The sequence below is a fragment of the Microtus oregoni genome, unplaced genomic scaffold (genome assembly GCF_018167655.1).
Source record: "Microtus oregoni isolate MIOR12 unplaced genomic scaffold, Mior012 000128F_ref0000496, whole genome shotgun sequence".
NCBI classification, from domain to species: Eukaryota; Metazoa; Chordata; class Mammalia; order Rodentia; family Cricetidae; genus Microtus; species Microtus oregoni.
In genome coordinates this window covers 759,302-773,430 of record NW_024544771.1, presented here as the reverse complement: position 1 = coordinate 773,430, position 14,129 = coordinate 759,302, and the positions used below count along the sequence as shown (strand labels likewise).

Below are 14,129 nucleotides of genomic sequence, written 5' to 3'. Positions count from 1 at the left end.
GTGCCTAGCTATACAAAGGACAAAAAGCACATCCTAGAACCCCTTCACTTCCTAGCTATTGTCACACACACACATACACACACACACACACACACACACACACACACATACACACACACACACACACACACACACCAGGGTCTCAGTCCCCAGAGGTGAAACCATCTGCTTCATACTTCAAAGGATTCCCGTGTGTCCATAAATCACAAGGGTTGACAGTCACATCCCAGCGGCAGTGAGGGTGTTTGTTTTTGTTGGCTTTTGCCTTTGCCCAGCCCTCTGTAAGGAAAACAAGGGCCAAAGGACAGTAGGGAGCTGGATGCCCTGGGCCTGGGCTTGGTTAGAGAAGTCCTTGGAGGATCCAGGCAGCCGTCCCCAGGGAGCCGCATGGTCCCTGGTCAACCTGGTCCACTCTGAAACCTGAGTGGGCCCTATGAAGGACTGCCTACCCCCATCAAAGCTTCAAATCTAATCATGGCCCTCCTCTCCTTAGGCAGCCACCCCGAGAGGACAGCGAGAAGGAAAGGCAGCTGACCCAAAAGCTCTGGGGTGCAGGCCTCTGCTGCAGAAGGTCCTGAAAAGATTGGACCCTTCATACCCTGTCATGGGGCAAAGCGGTCATAAAGTTCCCAGCAGGGCAGTAGTGCCCTGATCCTAGCTGACCTAAATTGTGCAGAGGCACTGGGTGACCCGCAATCCAAGCTGCTGAACACAGTAGAGAGAGCTACCTTCAACCACACTCACTCCAAGAGTGTGTCTCTGGCTCTCCATACTAACCCTGACCAGTGCTGGAGGCAGGGTCAATCAGCTCCCTGCCCTGGGGCCCAGGATCGGCAACATATTGCTGGCAGTGGAGGCCCCGTATCAGGTAAATTCTTGTGCCCCGACGCTGGCCACAGACTCAGCAGCCAGCAGCAGTAGACGGACACTTGCTCAAGGGTCTATGTCACTGTCTGGGGGCTTGAGTGTGCATCTCAGAAATTCACAGACTGAAAACTTAATCCTCAAACTTTACGGTAAATCATTTAGAGGTGGGGCCATTGGGAGAGAATTAGGGTTATGTGAGTTAATGGGGAGAGGGGTCCATCAAGGTATTGGTAGCTTTGTAAGAACAGAAGACCTCAGCTGGAATACTTGCTCTGTCTCTCCATGAGGCCCTAACCACACACCAGGACCAGATTCATGGACTGCCGGCCTCTATAGCCATAAGCCCAACATCTATTTATTTCTGATTAGGGATCTACCATAGCAGCTAATGGGCCTACACTAGCACTTCTCACAGACCTAGTCATTAATGAGGCCCAACTGCTTCACTCTGCTAGAACTGCCTGAACAGGGCAAAATGCTGGGAAGAAGGGAAGTGAGCAGTCACCATGCCTCTCCTCTCTGAGATGGACACAGGTTAAGATCTTTCCTGGTAAGCCACCACCTCATGGTGCTACACACATTACTAAATATGGGTTAAAGCAAGATGTGAGAATTAGCCAATAAGAGGCTAAAACTAATGGGCCAAGCAGTGTTTAAATAAATACAATTTGTGTGTTATTATTTCGGGTGTAAAGCTAGCCATGCGGGAACTGGGCGGGAATGCAGCCTGCCTCTCCTTCTACATCCCTTCAAAGGACTCCTGTGCGTACAAAAATCACCAGGGTTGACAATCACATCCCAGCAACAGTGAGGGTGTCCCTTCAAGCATTCCCTTTTGGTTTTGGTTATGTTTTTATTGTTTCAAAACAGGATTCCTCTGTGTAGCCCTCCCTGGCTGACCTGTAACTCATTCTATAGATCAGGCTGGTCTCAAACTCACAGAGATCCACCTGCCTGACTCCTGAGTGCTGGGATTAAAGGTGTGCACCACCACCATCCAGTCAACCTTCCCTTTAGTAACAACACTGTTCCTCAGCAATCAGACACACCCCAAAGACCTCAATATATCATCTCCTGAGACCCACTCTACAAAGGAAGGCCACAATTCAAAGAAACAAGAGTCAGGACCACAATGTAACTTCCTTTTTTGCAGAGGGAACCATTATTCAAGCTTACTAGTACAATATTCATGTTATTAAAAGTCAAAATGACCCTCATTTTAATACCCCTAAAATACTGGAAACTGGGGAATGGGAGATAGACCTGTGGGTAAAGAGTCGCACAAAACATGAGGACCTAACCTTTGATCTCCAGAACCCACGTGGAACCTACTTGTGATGGCTAGCACTGGCAGAGGGTCAGCCAGGTCCCAGGGGGCTCACTGTCTCCAGGTCATCAGCTCCAGGTCAGTGAGAGAATCTGACTCGAAAAACTATGGCGTGGCCTCCACACAAGCTCACACGGGCAAGCACACACATGTGTGCACACACACACTGGAAACGTGGGGCTGCAGAAATAGCCATATCCCTCAGATTCCCGTTCTTCTGGCCACTTATACAAGAAAGGGGATTTCTACAGTTCATGCTGTAATGTCCAGGATTTCATTCAAGCAGAGCTGGCCAGGAAAACAGACTATCTGGGGAACACCAGGGGACACAATGGGCCTGAGCAGGGACAACTTACACAGCATTCCCATGAAATATGTCTAGAGTGGAATGAGCACCAAATGTTTTTAGAAAGCTCCAAGAACAACCCAAACCTCCCCCACTCCCCAAGAGCAGTCTGAAAACCCAGAGAAACAAGATGAAATTCCTTGTCTTAACCTCCACCCCTCTAATCGCTCACAGGATGCCCCAAAAGTCAAGCTGCACCAATAATGCCCTTAAGAATTGTTGGAATCAGGTATAGTGGCACTTGGGAGATAAGCAGGCAGATCTCTATGAGTTTGAGCCAGCCTGGTCCACAGAGAGAGTTCCAGGACAATCAGAGCTATACTGAGAAACCCTGTCTCAAAAATTAAAAAAAAAAAATTGTAAAAAAATCAAACAAAACAAAAGAATCGTTGGAGTTGCTCACTAAGCTGACTCCCGCCCGTTTCCTTGCAAACTCTGGTTTTAGAAACAAGATGGCTGACAAGGAGGTGATGCACTCTTGATGTCAGCAGTCCCCGCTCCGTCCCTCTGCCCGGCCCACCCACAGTTTATTCCAGGACCCACAGGACACCAAAATCAAAAGAGAGGTAAGTCTCTCAGAGAAAAGAACTAAATACACTGACCTGTTCCGTTCTTCCCAGGTGAGAGCAATCATCCTGGCATTGCCTACAGTAACAAAGCACCCACAGGACCCCTTGTCCACATGGCCCACACAGCTCACACAACCCCTCGTCTACGCAGACCACAGGACACCTTGTCACCTAGAGCTCCCACATTACAAGCTTACATTTTGACTTTTGAAACTTTCCTCGATTTTGTTTCTTGAACATTTTCAATCTATAGTTGACTAAAAAGAGGTACAGCATATCAGTATAAAGATAGCTGCCTTCCACACCCCTTCATCTCAGCATTCGGGAGGCAGAGGCAGTGTGATCTCTGAGTTTGAGGCCAGCCTGCTCTACAGAGCAGGTTCCAGGACAGTCAGGGCTGATCCACAGAGAAACTCTGACAAACAAACAAAAAGCAAAAACAACAACAAAAAGATAGCTTCCTTCTTTCACTAGGGTCCTATAGGAAGGATGAAGGATAAGGTTCACTGGGGCTCCTGAATCCTGAACCACAACAGAAGATAGCTTCTTTATTAGGATGAAGAAGAAAAGGAACAGCCTCATTAATGTACGACTCCCCTCTGCACCCTAAGAATTTACTTCAGGGATAGCCTGTCAAAAGCAGGATGGAGCAGAGTGGGAGGAGCAAGCGCACCAAGACAGTTTAAAGCACCACACACAGGGCAAACCACTGCTGCTACAATCTTACCTTGGGCTAGCCAGAAAGATTTGGAAATCCCTCTTGGTATCCATAGAGCCCTGTGCTCATGTGTAGTCACTGTATCTGGTGTGCAACCCACATGGAGAAAGAACACTGAGTATTTAACTCACATGGTGCAGATGTTATGGTTTCTGTATACCAAAGCCTCATGTTCATTGCTCAGCAGACCACGGAGTACATGCCAGCAGGCAGCGCCAATCAGCTCTGAAAGTGGCAAATTGCACACCAAATGCCATACCCCTGCTCTGCTCTGACTCCCACCACTCAGTCTAGTTTGTACTGTCTTGATGAAGACATCAAACTCCTTTTGTATTTAGTGGCCTTTTCTGTTCATTGTTCTGCAGACTACCTATCTTACACAGCACTGACAGATAGCAATACAACACAGTTGTTCCAAATAGGAACCTCCTAAGCCTGCCAGTCTTGCTTTAGGACCCGATTCCTGTCCTTGGTTAGGCTCTTCATCGCCCAAGCTAGAAACATTGCTGGTCACAGTAGCTCTCTCTGACCTAGTTATTTCTTTTCCCCTTGCAGATAAGGAAAACCATCACTCAAAGTTCATGACCACTCAGAATTCGGATGTGATCCACACTGAAAAGCGCCGTTGTGGCCACAATAAGAAAATTGAGATGAACGCAGCCAGGATTCAAGGTGAACTCTAATCATGGCCGTCTGAACTGAAGGAGTCAGGCCACATGGGGACAGAACAGAGGTGAAGACAGACAAGTGTGCACATGGAAACCAGGAGCCACCAAGAAGCGGAAGACGGAAAGAAGGTTCTCCCGAACAGTTTCCAAACTGTGGACCTCACGGCTCACTGTCCATGTAATTCCACCTCCCAGGACTGTGGGACGATACATCTGTGTGACACCACATGTCCTACAAGACTCACATGTGGTTTTCAGACTTATTTTTGTCATAATTGAGTCACAGATTTCGACTCTGTCCATGCTTGTCTCATTGCCCCAGGTCTGACCACTGGGGAGCCTTCACTGGCCCCCGTGTGCTCTCAGCACACTGACTGTGTCAGGCCACTGAACCACTACCCCAAGACCACACCCCAGCTCAGCCTGACCTTCTCAACCATGGCATATCTTCAGCCATCGCCCCAAGACACTAGCTCCTTGTATGTGCAATGGGATTTAGAGGACTAAAGACTGGGAACTGGGAACACTCAGCGCTAATGAGGTGCTAAGCTGTTATAGAAAAAAAGAACATGGTTTAAAAACTATGGGTCTGCCACTAAATATGATGCATCGTGTGGTTATACAGGAGTCATGAGTCATACCTGTTGTTCTCTTGCAAGACTACAGCTCCCAGCTTTACGCTGGACTCCAGCACACCAAGCGCGGGACACATTTCCCAGAAGCCTTTGCATTCCCCGTTAAAAAGCAGGGGCCGCCACGAGCCCCTCTCTCTCTCTTCTCCCTTCTTTCTCTTCCCCCGCCTTCCCTAACGTGTTCGCACACCTTTACCTGCCTGTTGCCCCTCCCCCATTAAAGTGCACCCACGTGGGACCGCCGCGTGTCTGCGTCTTCTTCCTCGCATAACGTCTCTACCGTCTACCGTCTAACCCGCAGAATTAAGAACAACAGTGGTGCCATTGTCCGACTCAGAGACCTCTCCGTCCCGGTGCCTGAGGCTTTTGCCTCTGGGCTTCACCGGCACAAGGTCTGAACGGACCACCTACAACCACCTCCGCCTGTTTACCACGGCCATCCACCACCGCCTGATCCTGATCCGTGAGTTAACCTAAGTTGGCTTCCTTCCCCCCGCTGTCACTAACCACCGCTCAGAGACTGTCCGGCTGGCTTTCTTTGCGGGTCCTGGGAAAGGTCACCAACCTCCCTCCCCTTCCCCCTGGCTTTTTGCCCTCGGCTGAAACCTGCCTCAGTCCGCGCCCGGAAGTTCGGTGCTTCCAACCTTTTTCTCTTTTTTTCTAACCTTTCCTGTCCTCTTCCCGGCCCGCTCCGGTGTGGTGCCTTTTGGGGCTGTACGGTCAGCCCCGATAAGCTTAATTGTCTCCTCCCAGCTGGGGCTTTTTCCCCCACGTCCGGTAGCTGGGCTCGGGCCAATTAAGTCCTAACACGCCCCACGAATACTCGGACGCCTGTATTCATGGCTGCCGTGTTTGCGGTACTCCGGTACCTTTTTGCGGGCAGGCTCCGCTTCAGCTATGGGCTCTAAGCATTCCAAGCCAATTCCCCCATCCTCCCCGCTCGGGCAGCTTCTGGAAGCTCTTGAGCCTCACGCCCTCATCCCCTCCATAAAACTATCTAAGTTAACACGGCTTTGTTCCAAAACTTGGTCTAAGTACAATTTACAAGGTTCTATCGGCTGGCCTTTCCAAGGGTCGTTTGACCCCGACACTCTGCTGGAGTTGGCCAATTTTTGTCACTGGTCAGCTAAATGGAAAGAATTAATGTACGTGATGGCCTTTTTCTACATCGCCCTAAAGACTGATCCTTCTACTTCTTCACACTGTTCACCTGCTCACATGTTTTTGGCAATGCCATCCCTCCAGGGACCCTCTGCTCCCGCCGCCATGGATCCCGCGGACAAACCTCAACCCCCACCCCCCTGCCTCCACACCCCCCCCACCGCGCCTCGAGGGGCCACTCGCTCTCGCTCCGCCCAGTCGAGCGACAGCGACGGCTCACCCATTCCTCTTTCTTCCAAGGTTTACTCGCCTGCACCTTTCCCCCACGTCACCTCTAAACGTTTCATTCCTAGGTCTCCAGGAGTCCCGCATAAATATTCTTCTGGGTCACCTACCTGCTCCCTCTCCGAACCAGCCTCACCCCACTTCTCCCGCAACAGGTCACGCACGTCTTTGGATTCTTCCCCGTCTCTTCTCCGCCACAGGTCACACAGGCGGCTTAAAGCGTCTCCTCCCTGTCCTACGCCTCCCCCTCGATCTTCCAAAGCCCCTCTAGGCTCCTGCTGTCACTAACCACCACTCTTCCGTTGTTACACCTAAGGTTCCTAAAAGCTACAGCAGCCTCCTGTCAGATCTGCCAAAAGTCAGATCCCAGGACCAAATATTCACTTAAAATGCCCAAATCTGTCTAAAGCGCTCGGAATCCCCTGGAATTTTCACATACCGTACCATCCTCAGTCATCAGCTCAAGATAATCCTTCATACACGGTAACTCGGACGGGACCTTGTTCTCTTAAGTTCCAAAGAACGCCGGATTCAGTCCCCTCTACTAAAACAATGGTCTCCATCCGTCGCTGTGTTAACACACCCTCCCTTCTTTAAATTCATAAATAACCATTTAGCTGTCGTTACAGGTACCATCATCAAATACGGAGTCAAGGGCTCAAGTGGTAAGCAGATTCTCCTCAACAAAGTTCTTTAACATAACAGGCCAGCCGCTGACTGCAGCAGTGGCCCCTGAAATGTTAAGGAATGTATGGTCAAAATCTATTTCTTTTAAGACACTTTCTTTAAGCTCCAGGATGCCAGCCCAACCCACCTAAACAAATCAAACACAAACGGAATAACGGGATAAGTATCATTTAATTTTTTTTATTTTTATCTTTCTTAACCCCGGACATCCTAAGACTCCCTCACTCTCCCCCCTCACCCCAGTTCCCCCCCCCAAAAAAAAAATTCCCTTAGATCCCCCTCCTTTTAATTTTTCCTTTTACTAATGCAACTTTTGCCTTCCAGCATCTTAAGGATGACCCAGCTACTCAGGAAAAGCCAGACAGATTTCTTCAATCAGCCACCTCAGACGACAGCCAGGACTTCAAATGCCAGCGGTACAACCAGCCATCGCCAGACACCAGCGACCTCAGACGCCAGTGGGACATCGCCAAAATAACCGGACATTTCCTGGACCCCTCAACGCCCAAGGCCAGCAGGAAGCAGCCATGAGAGACCGGACTACGCCCCCATTCCCTACCCTTTAAGGTCCCCCAATTTTTTTTTTTTTTTTGATTTTTCGAGACAGGGTTTCTCCGTAGCTTTTGGTTCCTGTCCTGGAACTAGCTCTTGTAGACCAGGCTGGCCTCGAACTCACAGAGATCCGCCTGCCTCTGCCTCCCAAGTGCTGGGATTAAAGGCGTGCGCCACCACCGCCCGGCCCCCCAATTTTTTTTAATCAAACCAAAAGGGTGAAATGTTGTTCTCTTCCAAGACTACAGCTCCCAGCGTTCCGCTTGACTCCAGCGCACCAAGCGCGGGACACATTTCCCAGAAGCCTTTGCATTTCCCGTTAAAAAGCAGGGGCCGCCACGAGCCCCTCTCTCTCTCTTCTCCCTTCCAATGGAAATCTACGCTATCCAGGTGAAGGCCAGGTGTGTTTGCCGATGGTGTATGGCTTTCCCCATCAGCTGAGGCTACACAAGCAAAGCATCACTGACATGAACTAAGTGCCTCTCTCTTGGATCCCATGGGTGTCTTGTCACCATTTGTAATAACACTTGCTTACCCACTAGCATTCAGTTCTAGTTTCCTGGACCTTTTTGGGCCTTAACATTACATTTTCCAAAAGTACATATTTCTTTCATTTGAAACAGGGTCTCTCTACATAGTCCTGGTTATCCTCGAACTCAATTTGTAGTTAGGGCTAGCCTTGAACTCATAGAGATCCTGTCTCCCTGGTGTTGGGATTAAAGGTGTGCATCACTATACTGGACTTCAACATCACAGTTTCAATGAGTAGAGCTTCAACATGTTCCAAAAGACAAAGCATTGTTACAAAGGGTTCAAGAATACACTGAGAACAGAAGGAAAGTCTCCGAACGCAATAGAGGCTGAAAGGTTTCCCTCCAGGATCAGAACAAAACAGGGGTGTCCCCTTTGAACCCATGTTGAACACAGTGGTGGAAGTTCAAGACTGAGCAATTAGACTAAATAAATAAATGAGAAGTTTAATTGTCTGTCTGCAGTTAACTAACATGACCTTATACAGAGGCTGAGAGCCACAAAGTGCTAGCTGAGCAAATAAATTCTGTAAACCCACAGGGGAAAAAAAATCAGTCTGTATAAGTTAACTTCTATAAACTTACTAATAACAAATAACACACGTATAAAAAAAAGGAAATCAAGAAAGCAATTCAATTATCATAACACAAAAAAAGAGAGAAGATACTTAGGCATTGTTAATTATGGAAGCAAAAGACTCGAAAGACTGAAGGCTATAACACACGGATGAGTGCAATGAAAGCCGTCAATATATCTGTGTTTATGAACTGAAGACAATACTGTAAAGAAACCAATACTACTGAACACAGCCCACAGATTCACTGCAGTCCTTCACCAAATCCCAGCTGACCACATGCGGCTAAAGACACCCGCCATGTGCCCATTGGGGCAAAGGAAGTAAATGTATTTTTTAAAATAATTTTGACCTTAAATAGTCACATGTGCCTGGCAGCTCCCATATTCCACAGCATAAAAGTTACAGTAAGTTCAAGCCAAAATGTTTCTGTAATTTAACTGTATATCCGGTGAGCTATCCTTCCAGAAGGGTGTGGAAGCCATTAGGCTGGGGTATGGGTGATGGTGGGGGAGCCCTCCCCCACTCCCGAAGGTTCAGGGCAGCAGCCACATTCTCCTGATAACATCTCAGAAGTACAGAGTGCTTACTGAAGCTCATTCCAACACAATTAAACACACACACACTTCCCATTGGAGCTTAAGACCTTCTAGAGGCCAAGCTACTTAGTCGAATTGGGCTCAAATTTTTTTCTGTAATTATTTCCTTCCCTTTGGCTTTTTTATTGGGGGGGGGGGTGAGTGGTAGCAGGATTAGAACCTAAAGAAAACACCCCCCAGATATCGCATCAGTGAGTTAATCAAATCAAAAACAATCCCGTTTTCAAAACTGTTATGAAAACCTTCAACATGGTCCAACCACCCTCCTTGGCCACTCTGTCAAGAGAACTTCAAACAGATTACACCCTGGACAGTTTTTACGAGCACTGCACATGTAAGCAGAGCTGTCGCGCCCTTGTTTCCAACTTGGCAGGCTCCTCAACAAAACCAAATAAATACATGCTAGGCAAAGAGGGGCCTCGGAGCACCATCAGCTGCCGCCATGATTCGTGGGCTGCAGCTCCTCTAGGCATTTTGATTCTTTTTTAATTCCAAAACTGCATAGATGACACTACCCATTGAGCCCCTAAATGGGACTAGCGGATCAATGGAACGGTGCAAATCAAGACCCCCCCAAAGCCACAGTGGCCAAACAGGCTCTTTCTACCCAACAGTCCTTCGGCTAGTAATCCTGACTCTGCTTTCAAACCCCGTGTGTTTGACGTTGGGGAGTGGGGTCCCCTCTATGCAGTCACTGGAAAGAGCAGTGCCAGCCAAGGAACCCAGAATGGGGTGCAGCAAAGCAAACCCAGTGGTCACCAATGGGTAGCAAGTAAAGGTGTCTATCCTTGCTTCCTCTCCAAGTCCCCAGAAAATCAACAGATAAACACCAGGAGACCTATGTCACCTTAGAGGACACTTCATGAACCTTCAGGCAGGGATAACATTTAGTAGTAGTGGGTTATAACCAGTGTTTCCTAATGACCCCTGCCCAGACTGGCCAACCCCACAACTCTCTTTAAAGGACAGTCAGTTCCAGGTTGAAAGAACTCCCGAGAAGATTCACCTCCCCTACCAGTTAAAGGAGCCAACCCCTGAGCACCTAATCCATTTCCTTCAGGAAAGAGTCCTCCCTCAAAAGGCCTGCATGAAATGTGGCTCCCGCCAGGCTTCTCAATCCCCCTAGGCTGTTTAAGGGGGGGGGGGGGGAGAGAGGGGGGCCTCAGTAATAGTCACACAAACACCAGTGACAGCTAGCCTCCAAGTAAACAGCAGACACAATGTCCACCAATAAAATCAGAGACTTGACTCTGCTGCAGAGAACCGTCATCAAAACTGCTCCCAGAAATGCACATTTTTCAGCCAGTGGCTTTGTTTTTGTTTTTGTTTGCTGTGCAAAAATATCAAGCAGAGCTTTTTTTCTTGGCTTTCTAGCTACACCAGGCTAACTAAATCAAGTGCAGTCACAAGGCTGGGGATGGAGCTCAGAGGTAGAGTGCCAGCCTAACACGCAGGAGGCCCCGCGCAGGAGCGCAGGAGGCCCCAGTTCTGCCTCCCAGGAGGAAACTAAGGCTTGGGGCTGTTCTGTTTTAAATGGAACCTGGATGACTGAACCCCTTCCCTGACATTGTACATCCCACAGGAGTCCACAGCACTCAGATTCTCAGGGTGTCAATCTTCTCCACTGATGTCAGGGCTCAACTTGAAATTGTTATTAAACACTGAAAAGTTTCCAATGTGCAGCTGTTGCTTGCTTGGTCCTCTGCCATGGTAAGAAAAACATATTGTACGACGTACACAGAATCTTTCCTGTTTCCACAAAGTCTTCTTACATGAGATGGTATCATTTCTTCTCTTCTAAGAGACTATTGCGATCGCCACTCCAGGGATCTGGACCAGAAGCAAACTGGGCCCTGGCAAAAGGAGCGGCAGGAGAAGGCTAACGTCACTCCTGCCTTCCCTAATTCTGATGAAAGTATGGGATCAGAACATATACTCACTGGGTGGTGGTGGCGCACACCTTTAATCCCAGCACTCGGGAGGCAGAGACAGGCAGATGGATCTCTGTGAGTTCGAGGCCAGACTGGTCTACAGAGTGAGTTCCAGGACAGCCAGGGCTACACAAAGAAACCTTGTCTCGAAAAACAAACAAAACAAAACAAAAAAAGAATATATACCCTTTTAAAAATAACCTTTCTGTGTTTTTACATCCTAAATTATTTCAATTATAGAACTCCCCAATTGCTGAGACTCTCTCTTTGACAACAAAAAAGATCTCAAATACCCAAATTTACTCTAATAATTTCCATATCTATGTATTTGTGTGTATGTGTTTTCTGTCAGCTTAACGAGGAAGCAATCCAGAAAGAAAAGAAACATAGCCTACTCTTTCTATAGTGGGAATTTCATTTAATCAGCAAAGTAATGTAACTTCCACATAAGGCTCAAAAAAATAAAGGAAGGAAGGAAAAGGAAAGGAAAGAAAGAAAATGGGTCTGATGGTTTTTTTCATCGGAAGTGTTCCTCTGCACATGGGTGAAGCCAGTGCTCAAATTGCTACATCCAAAATAAATGCAGGAGGACTTTTCTATTCTGGTTACAAACTTGATTTTAAGGTACCAGGGCTTCACACTCCTTCATCACCTAGGACCTCTCACTATGGCAGACCCCATCCCCCACCCCAGCTACACCTCAAGAAGCCCCCAGGCTGCAGGATTAGTAATGGCCACTAGGTTACCAGCAAAGGCCAAAATCCCTGTGGAGGCGACCAGTGTACCACCCCCTAGTTTCAAAACAAATTCTTGATGGTAGAAGAGTCAGTGGGAATTCTTACAGGGGGCAAACTGGTAATGACATTAATATAGCATGTGCTGTACTCTCTCATCCTGCATTCAGCGGTTCCTGCCTTCGTGGACAGAGGTATCAATGGAAATGAAGTCATCAGAAACGGTGAACGCCATCAGCATCAGTTTAAGCCCAAACGCCCCCTGGAAAGGCTGCTCAACGTTTCTCTCCTCCCTTTGGTCGGATACGAGACAGCGCCCTGCACAGCAGGACTCTTGAAGAGCCCCGGAACCCTGCTGCCTGCTACTGCTCCCTAATTCTCACCTGCTTGCAGGAATGCTGGTAGCTGGGGGACACTGACGCTGCTGTCACAGTATAGCGCACCTCAGGCAGTTCAGAAACTTAAGGCAAACTTCTTGAGTCCCTGCTCCTCTTCGGACTTCCTCACCCAAGCCAGCAGGGTGCGGGGATTCAGGCCGCAAACCTGATAGCTAGTAGATACTCTGGGGTTAGCACTGGGAGGATCATCTCCACCTCCTCCGGCCACCACAATCTTTTCTGCTCAAGTATTCTCCAAAACACTTCTGTGCGTATTGAGGGGGGTCTCCTGATCCTAACCAAGCACCCGCGGAATCCCCCAAAGGAGGAAGAAACACTACGGGCAGGCAGAGAGAAGCACTCTCCTTTCAGCCGCGCAATATCAAGCCCTGGGGGCCGAGCCCCCACTGCGAAGGGCCCGCCAAACACCACTTCGGTCACCAATTACAACAAAAGGAAAACCAAGACCTTCGACCATGCGTCCCCCACTGTTCCTGAGAAAATGACTAACTCAGGACTTCATCTGGAGGCAGACGAGGTACAAGAGAAGCGTGTGGAGGGGAAGGGTGACCTAGGAGGAATCGACGGAGTACCGAGTCTTGGGACACACGGAGCACGTCTATGGGTGCACATCCCGACTGGAACGCACTTGGGAAAAGCTCCCTGCCGCTGCCCACCGCGGCCTCTGGAAACACTTAGTGGTCCCTAGAGCGCATCTCATTGGAACCAGCCCCAGGCGTCTAAGGAGGGCACGGGCCCAAGCTGGCGCCGAGAGCGCGGAGCATGGCCTCGCCTGGCGCCCCTCGATCGGGAGGACCGGCGCCCGCAAGGCGGCCACTAGAGAGTGGTGGAGGATCGGGCGATGCTCGGAGTGCGCACGCAGGGTCCTTACCTGTGGTCCAGGGCGTCCAGAGCAGGAGTGCCGCCGCCGTCCAGACGGCCCGGGCGCACAGAGGCGCGTGCCTCGGCCGCGCCCAGCCCCGAGCCATGCTGCGGGCCGTGGGTGCCGGGTCTCCTACTGAGTGCTCGGCCTTCAGGCTTCGGGCCGGGGCGACTCCACCCCTCCCCTCCACGCGTCCGCGCTTTCCTCCCACGCGCTTCGCAAGCTGGTTCCCTTCGAAGGCCACTCTGCCTACCCCTTCTCCGTGCCCCGGTGCGCCGCTCGGGTGCGGAGGCTCCGGAGAGCGGGCTCGGGCGTCCGGCAGAGCGCCGGGACGAGCGCGGGGGGCGGAACGCGGGCAGGCGCGCAGGAGGCAGGGTCCCCGGCTCGCCCGCCCCGATGGGCAGAGAGGCCGGCGGCGGCGCCCTCTGCCGGAGCGACTCGAGGGCGGCGACCCCAGCGCGCGGGAAGGAGCCCTCTCCGCAGCGGTGTGTTGTCCTTGGAGCTGCCTGTTGCGCCCGCCCTCCCGCTAGCGCCTTGGGATCTTTAGGCACAAAGGTGGAGGCTCTGGTTCATCCACTCTCCCAGGCACCCGAAACTGTTGCCGTCCACCATCAGGGGACCTGGAAAACTAAGGACCTGGATCACAAATCAGAAACTAGGCAACGCTTAAGGAAGTCAGTCTCACCTCCATGAGGAAACTCAGTTACCAGGTCTTCGAAATCCTGGCAGGGACGCGCAAAAGGGAGGT

The 14,129-nt window shown here is 50.0% G+C and overlaps 1 protein-coding gene across 1 annotated transcript in view; it reads right to left on the bottom strand.

Annotated features, from left to right (window-relative positions):
* LOC121444494 (tyrosine-protein kinase transmembrane receptor ROR2-like) overlaps nucleotides 1-13,685 on the bottom strand; it is a 177,995-nt gene extending 164,310 nt beyond the window's left edge. The window contains exon 1 of the mRNA XM_041646306.1: nucleotides 13,391-13,685. Coding sequence (XP_041502240.1) covers nucleotides 13,391-13,487 — 97 coding nt within the window. The 5' untranslated portion in view covers nucleotides 13,488-13,685. The remainder of the gene's footprint in view (nucleotides 1-13,390) is intronic.
* Nucleotides 13,686-14,129: the final 444 nt, after the last annotated feature.